Consider the following 8,578-nt stretch of genomic DNA (forward strand, 5'->3'; position numbering starts at 1 on the left):
AATCAACTCCGAGCGTCTTAGGGCCAGAGCCCCTGGGCGCTAATCACCCCCACCCTCCCCCATCACTAATCAGGGCTGACTCCCTCCTCCTCTAAGCTGGATCATGGTGGCTGTGGGTTGGGGTGAGGAGCAGGTCAGGGAGGGGTCCATCAACCGCCCCTTAGCCCCCAACACCTTTTCAAGAAGGCAAGAAGCCCAGGAAGTAAGGGCTCTAGGAAGAGCCAGCCTAAAACAAAAACAGAGAAGAAAAAAATTGCCTTAGAATGTGTACTGCATTCTAACTAGTCCCACTGGGTCAATGCAATAGGGGTGGGTTATTGCAGGCAAGACCCGGCTGCCTGAGGAATTCTGTGAGTTTTATAAGAGGTAACTGGCCCACCCCAGCTCCCATGCCCTGAAAGTGAAAACACACGTCACCTTGGCTGGTCCAACTGGGAGGGAGTAGGGGTGGGTCTCGGGGTCACTTTGCCTTAATATTGGGCAGCCCGGTTCTTTTATGACACATCAAAGCTTACTGAAAGCTGGTTCGAGGTAGATAGTGCAAGTAAGGCCATGATTCGTCTTATTAAATTCAGGATTTGGTAGACTGTGAGGAGGGCTGGGGTAACCCAGTCACCCCCGTCCCCACCCAAGATGGCAACAAGAGTGCACAATCAGAATTCCCGGGGGGAGAACTTCACACCCCCACTTTCTTCTCATCTGTTCAGGAATGATTCAAAGTATGAGCAAATATTATGCTTCCCTGCATTTATTTCTGATGAAAAAAAAAATCACATATGCTAATTTATATGTAAATCCAGTATGGCCCTGGGGCTCCTGGCAAGCTGCCAGTGGGGCTGTGGATGGTGGAATTTTGGCAATTGTCTCCAGTCGGAGGTTAAAATGGAAGAGACTGAAACCTCAGGATGGATGGGAATGATGGAGGTCTTGGGACCTTCCCTGCCCCTCCCTCCGGACCTCTCCCCCCACCCCTCCCCCATTTGGTTTACATTTCTGTGGTTAGCGATGGAAGCTGTTACCTGGAGGCTGCCTGGCTCTGGGCTCAATTTCCCAAGTTCCAGAGTTGGGGCCCTGATCTCACTGGGTGAGCCCCTGTTCACCCAAGTACAAGCAGGGGTGCGCGTGAACACACACGCACACACACACGCGCTGCCTCTGCTCCATGTTATGTAAGAGGAGTCAGTCAGGGCTGCCTCCACGTGGCCTCCTTCACGCTCACACCCACTGCCCCGTGGGGGAGGAGGGAGACCCTGAGGCCCGTGCCCCCCGCCCCCATGGCTGGGAGCTGCAGGGCGAGGAGATCCCATCCGATGGACTTACGGACTTCCTTGCCTCCTTGCAGAGCCCTGCAGGGTCCCTCCCCCCTCCTTGAGCCCAGCCGAGGGTTCGCAGGCATTTGATCCTTCCCGGCCTAGTCCCTCTCTGCCCACCTCCTGTGGATCTGCGTGGACGCCTCTGCAACTCCGGCAAAGGGAAAGTCACCAAAGACCACCCTCAGGGGGAACTCAGGGGACTAGAGGCGGGGACCGCGAGAGCCCCGTACTGCAGCGGGGAAGGGAACCAGATGGGTGGGACTCCCAGCCTTCTCTACCCCCGCCCACCGGGAGCCAACTTTCCTCTGGGGACGCAGTGGCCAGCACTGAGCTCCCAAGTGGGGTCCTGTGGGAGACGGAGCTGGCAACCATCGGGGAAAGTTTCTCTGCCCACCTCAGTGCCTGGGAACGCAGGGGTCTTTAATGAGAAAAGGCACACCAGATCCTCAAAGGACAAGGCGGGCGGGGCGAGCAGGTGGGCAGGGAAAGCAGCTGCTGGAAGGTGGGAGCCTGCTGGGAGGTGGGAGCTGGGACAGAGCGCTGGGACCCCCTGGTGCAGCGAGGGGACCCCAGGTTGAAGTGGATTCCCACCCACCCCGGCACAGCAGGACCACAACTCGGCAAGCCCGGCCCTGACTGCAGCTCAGAGGGCTCGGCTTCCCAGAGAAAGAAACAGAACATTAGCATTTGACTCTTCCTGCCTCTCTCCCTTCAACTTAGAAGAGCTTTCCGGAATCTCAGAGCCTTGCTTGCTCCCGCAGCCTCTTATCTGCTATTTAACCACCCCCCGCAGCTCCCCTTCACAAACACACCCCCAAACACACAGAAAACTAACCCAGCTGCCCAGCTCTGCTGCAGACTGATTCAGCCCTCAGAGCTGGCTTTCGGACCACAAAGCACAGTTACCTGATTATGCCTAGCCTGCATTTTCCTTTTGCTCCTTGCAGAAGCTTTGCAAGTTTACTGGCCGATAGATATTTAAAGTTTCCTCTCGAAATTTCTTCCCAGTACCACAAGCAACGCATCAGCTTTCCCCGCCGCCCTCCGAATCCTTAATTCCCCGGCTTCCATGTGTCTCCATCCATCGTGTGTGTACAAGAATGTACAGACAGCCGGGGGACCAGCAAACAGCCACATTACCAAACAGGAGCCCTAGACACGCTTTACTTATGTACATACATCCCCCGCCTGTTCCCCTAGCAGCCAGAATCGGATCAATACCCTCACAGCCTGGGAGGGAGGAGAACGTCCCAGCCATGCTGCTGGAACGCGAGCGAACGCTCTCTCCTCCACCTGCAAACCACACAGCAGAGCCGACTCGGAGAGTCTGCGAATCACCCACAGCACACTGTACAATTCCTGGGTCTGCTGTAGGCAGATCAATAGCAAGCTCTTACCTTGAAAGAGAAACAGAGCAGCCAGCGCCGTGAAGATTGCCCAAGAGATAGAATTGTGCATTTTTGCCTGGATGGTTTTCATGATCTTTTTCTTCTTCTTTTTCTTCTTTTTTGTCAGGTTCGGTTTTCTCTCTCTTTCTTTCCTGACAGATTGCGTTGCTCTCGAGCTGGTGGAAGGAGATTTAAATCCACTGTTTTGCTGAAGGACACCACAAGAAAGCCAAGGGTGGGAGAGTGTGACTTCTCAGTAATTATCTCTCCTCATACTCTAGCAGTGAGACACATCGTACAATCTGGCCCTGGACAGCCCTCCTACGAGCTGCAATCATTGGTTCTAATCCAAGGATTGACAGAGCTACAACACACGCGCGCAGGCACACACGCGCGCTCACACACACACACACTCAGGAATCATTTACTGGGCAAATCAGGCTAGCTGATTAAAGAGACAGGAGCCTGGAGAGATGGCATGATAAATGTCACTTTGGCCCTTGTATATTACCTTCATTTTTTAAACCGACAGTCTCAGAGCCCCAAACATCAGAATACCCCTTTCCTCTGGCATTCCCAGGCCTCCTGAACTCATATTCCCTTTACACTGGAAAAATCCCATAGCCAGCCACTGCTTACTAGAAATTTTAAAGGGACATTTTCATGCTTGGTGAAACTTGCAAAGATGAGTCAAATTTCATTTGTTGGTATTTATTTTCCTCTCCGATGAAAATATCATTCAATGACAGATTTTTTTTTTTCTCTCTCTCTCTCATCTTTCACCTTTTCCAATCAATCTCCTATTTCATCGCTTGGAAAATAGTAAATAACTTTCTATTTTCTTCTCCTGTCACTCCTGTTTCAGAATACCTGCATTACGCCTATATTTCATTCACTTATTTCCTGAAGTCATCCATGTGCGTATGATAACATGAAAAGGGAGAGAGCTCCTGAGATTTGAGGACTGCAGTCTACACATGAAGAAGCTTCTCCAAGAGGGTGCAGAGGAGGAGTTTATTCTGTGTGCCTCGGGCAACACACATTCACGACAACGAATAATGTAAGTGCTTGCGGCTTATTTAACCTGCAGCAAGACAGACTTAGGTTAGACACGCTGATGAACTTTCCAGGTATAGACTTTGTGTGTGGTTACCAAATGTCCTCAGAGAGCTGCAGATATGCACGTCCTTGATGATGGGTCCACTATAACTCAGACAGAGATAATCTAATAGATGTGAGGACTTTCTGAGAGATCTTCTAAGGGCTGTGAAAATCGATGATCTAGTTTGTAGTTTTTCCTCTTATTGGAAGCAATTTTTATGATGTGAACCAAAATTCTGGAAAACTTAGCCAGTTCCCACCACCTTCCTTAGCTGATTCTGATATATCTGGTACCATCATGATGCCTAAACCCACATATTTTTGAAATGTGTCTTTCAGACTTCCACAGTAATTTTTATACTTCCTTATAAGCCCCATAGTAATGTTACTGTATATATCCCCGAGCTGCCTAGAATGAAAGTAGATACTGAGTGCACAGGTGGACTGGAAACAGCTCTGCCGTTTTCACAAGCCCCAGAGGCGCTGCTCACCCCATGCAGTGTGAGAAGGACAGCGCCCCCTGCAGGTGTGAAGCCAGGCAGCTCCGAGCGGAAGGAGCATCCGGGTCTGGATATCTGCATCCAGCTGGAGCTACACACTCACAGAGGGACAGTGGGCAGCTCCCCTTGTCCTCCCTTCATACAACCGGAGCACCATGTCTCAAGTCTCTTCATTTTAAAGGTGGTTATATTAACAGATTTTCTTTTTAAGCCACTGCAACCTAATTCACAAGTCCATCAAAATGTCCTTCCCGTCTCTAACTCCCAAGGGACAAGCACTTTATCTCTAGACTGGTCTTGTGCAGTGCTCCGCACAGTGACCTGTGTGGTTAGATGCTTCAGAGTGGCTGTGGCCTCAGTGATAACTGCCCAGGACAGAAGGCACGGTGGCGTCGTCATCACCACTTCTCTGCTCTCCAGAGTGACGATGAAGATGACAGGTCATTGGTAAGCTGTTAGGAGGAGAGGCAGAGATACCAACACTTACAAGTGTCCTCACCCTGACCTGCAATAAATCTGTACATTCACTACTTTCTATTAAACATCCGTAAGTGTGACCACAATAATAAACAAATCATTCTAGTCATCATTTGCTGAGCATTTGCTATGTGCCAGACATGAGGGCCAGAGTTTCCTATGCAATTTTATCTTATTAAATTTTCAAACCCTATGAATGGTGCAATTATCATGCCCATTTTATGGATGAGAACATTGAGACTCAAGGAAAACTTGTCCACAGCTGGTAAGCAATGGAGTCAGGATGTGAACCTGGGCATTTGTCTCTCAGACCAACCTCTAAAATATTATCCTATGCTAAATACTCTGAGGGACTCAAATAGATATAGGGACTCGATATAAAATATATATTTTGTATAACCCCTTTGCTATTGCTAATAGCCTATGATATTAAAATTTACATGAAACAGCACAAACATCCACAGAGAAAATATAGGAAAACCTGTACATTACTTTTTATTTTTTTAATGTGGACAATTTTTTATTTTAATTGGAGGCTAATTACTTTACAATATTGTAGTGGTTTTTGCCCTACAATGACATGAATCAGTCGTGGATATACTTGTGTTCCCCATCCTGAACCCCCCTCCCACCTCCCTCCCCATCCCATCCCTCTGGATCATCCCAGTGCACCAGCCCTGAGCACCCTGTCTCATGCATCGAAACAGGACTGGCAATATATTTCACATATGATAGTATACATGTTTCAATGCTATTTCCTCAAGTCATCCCACCCTTGCCTTCTCCCACAGAGTCCAAAAATCTGTTCTTTACATCTGGTCCCTTTTGCTGTCTTACATATAGGGTCATCGTTACCATCTTTCTAAATTCCATATATGTACATTAATATACACATATTAAAACACACATATTGGTGTTTTTCTTTCTCACTTACTTAAATGTGGACCATTTTTAACGTCTTTATTGAATTTGTTATACTATTGCTTCTATTTTACATTTTTTGGCTTTTTGCCTGCAAGGCATGTGGATGGAATCTTAGCTCCCAAACCAGGGATTGAATCCATACCCCCTGCAGTGGAAGATAAAGTCTTAACCACTGGGCCAACAGGGAAGTTCCCCATGTATTACTTTTAGTAGTAATCAAATTGCAAATGGTTGGCACAGACAATTAGCAATTTTATCCAAATGTCAAGAAGTGATAGATGGGTGTTTTCTACAACAGGTTTTAAAAGCCCTATGGAGATGGTGAGAGTCATAATAAAATACCTTGAAATTGAGGCAGAGACCAGATTTAAAGCGGAGAGAAGAATATGCAGTCAAGAGACACCGTAAATCAAAAATAAGAGACAGAAAAACAGCACCTAACTTTGGGGCTCTTGAAACATGTTTGTGAGCCCTGATCTTGCCCTGCTAGGTTGCAATAAAATTTTTAAAAGATAAAAAAATGAACCTGGCACAAATTTTGTATTAGTTACCCTCTATACACAGGTAATATAACTATGCCTGGCACACACAGGCACACCCAACAGACACTTGTCATCATCAGCACAGCTTGTTGACGGCCCACGCAGGCTGGGCGGGCACCTGGCTGGCCCAAACCCTAGGCTCAGCCTCCCAGGGGCCAGGGGAGCCTCAGCTGAGACACCTCAAACTCCACATCTGACATAGGGGTACTAGCTCTAACTCCGTGACCACCACCACCATACATCGTAACCATCAGCCAGTTTTCACGGTTTTGCCATTTTCATCAAGTTGAAACTGAAGTAGTCTGCCACGTGTCCCTGGGAGGAGCTCTTGGTTCTTGTGAACTAAGCTCCTGGCAGGCATTATTCCAGAATCGCTTTGTGCGTTCACCAAGGCGAAAGCTCTCCTTAGGGGCCATCAAACCACAAGTCTAATTTGGGCTCTGAGTACTGCTTGGTGCTAAGCTGTCTGGAGAGCTATAGCTCTTTCAAGGCTGGATTTACCACCGAGTAAAATTTCCCAGCGGCCCTCATGTTTCATAGGAGCACACGTTGGAGAAGACATCTGTTCCCCTCCTCTGACATGGGCTGAATGCATAGGCCTGTTGGATATTCAACAGATCATTAATACAGTTACAGATGAGAAAGCCGGTCCTGGGCAGTCCACACCCAGGGGTCTGTTCAACCAGGCCCATTCCTTACCTAAAGCATGGATCACATTGAGGCTGTTGGCAATCTTCCTTTCCTTTTTCCATATTAATCTCAATCTTTCAGGCCCCAGGACTGGGAATCTTTTCTGCTGCAACTGCCCCGAACAGTGGGTGATCAGGTCCTTGCGTGTGGGGTAGCCTGGGTCCAGCAGAGACTCTGTGCTCTGGAGCTCCTGATTAGGGGAAGCTCTGATTGGAGGGGACCCTTGGAAATCTCGGCTCCTCACTCAACAATCAGAACTCCTTCCCCTGAGCTCAAAGGCTCAAGTACTTCTCATCAGGTGTCTGCAGGACAACGAGACTCGCCTCTTGGACCAGCCAGATGCACGATATACACCATTTACTTCCCAGTTCAAGGGTGAGAGGAGGATGAATAGTCCTAAGACAAAATTAACATCAGAACAGGGTCTCCTGTTCTAGGCAGAATGGTATTTTCTCACCGTCCACACTCTTTGATGTTAAGAGAACGTTACTGAGGATGTGATTTTTCTGTTTGCAGATAAGGAACGAGGAAGAGGAATAAGGAAGGGAAATGGATGAAGGCTCTAACTTCTGAGGAGAGGCAGCCAAGACGGCATTTCATACACCGCTCAGCATCAGTAGCTGAAGCTTCTGTGCGGTGATCGAGGGCAAGGGGGGACTGACTCTCTGTGAACTGGCCACGTGCTCCTGGCCCCTTGCTGAACGGGACAGCAAGCCCTCCAGCCCTAGGAGGAGGGTGGCAACCAATCGTGCGTGGTGGGCCTGATCCAAGGCTGGAGACAGAGGCCCGTGGGGAGGAGAAGAGGCGGGAGGAGGAGAGTGTGTGGGTGGGAGGAGGGGGAAGGGGTGTGGGCAGTGGGTTTGATTCCTCGCAGCTATTATGGAAAGAACCGCAGGGGCTTCCATCTAAAGAGCAGCTCTGAAATGATGTGCAGGAGTTAACAAAAGCCGCTGCTCTGCTCCGCTCCACCTGCTGTGGCCGTGCCGCCTGGTTGAGGCTGGACCACGGTGTGCCGCCTCGGGGAGGGATCTGCCCACCCTCCCACACCTGGGGAGGAGCAGGGGGCCCAGCTCTGATTTGCAGGTGTCAGTTTGGGAGGGAGAAAACCATGGCGGGGAAGAAGATGGCCCCCACCTTTCCAAGGGGTCTCTCTGGAAAACTCTCCTGGGCGTGGTTCCAGTGGGTAAGGTTGATTTTGACATGAATGGAGGTGATGTGTCCTGGGTACCAATAACACCAGAATTCTGTGGGATCTATTTTGAGAAGTCGATTTCCTGATGTATTGATAATTTGCCTAAGCTGATATTACAATGAAAGTTGAACTCTTAGCAGCACAGAGATTAGGGACACAGAGATTTAAATCCATGTTCCTACAAGAGGAGCACGGTCTGTGTTTTCTAACTGGAATTATAGGCACAGGCATCTGGCCTTGGTTTCTATGAGTTATCGTCATCATCTCAAAAAGAAGCCAGACGGCACAGTAATATAACAGAAAGAATTTAGCATTTAAAAATCAAAAGACCTGGATTTGAGTCTAATTCCGTTTATCAGCTTCAATTCTGCAATCCTCAATTTTCTCATCTCATCTCCGCCCATCTTGTCCTTAAAATGGAAATAATAATGTCTACTTCAGAGAGTGGATG

The 8,578-nt window shown here is 48.6% G+C and overlaps 1 protein-coding gene across 1 annotated transcript in view; it reads right to left on the minus strand.

The window, feature by feature from the left end:
* NTM (neurotrimin) overlaps positions 1 to 2,952 on the minus strand; it is a 917,634-nt gene extending 914,682 nt beyond the window's left edge. The window contains exon 1 of the mRNA XM_065936484.1: positions 2,711 to 2,952. Within this exon, the coding sequence (XP_065792556.1) occupies positions 2,711 to 2,792 (82 nt within the window). The 5' untranslated portion in view covers positions 2,793 to 2,952. The remainder of the gene's footprint in view (positions 1 to 2,710) is intronic.
* Between the last annotated feature and the right edge of the window lie 5,626 nt (positions 2,953 to 8,578).

Source organism: Muntiacus reevesi, chromosome 5, assembly GCF_963930625.1.
Source record: "Muntiacus reevesi chromosome 5, mMunRee1.1, whole genome shotgun sequence".
NCBI lineage: Eukaryota > Metazoa > Chordata > Mammalia > Artiodactyla > Cervidae > Muntiacus > Muntiacus reevesi.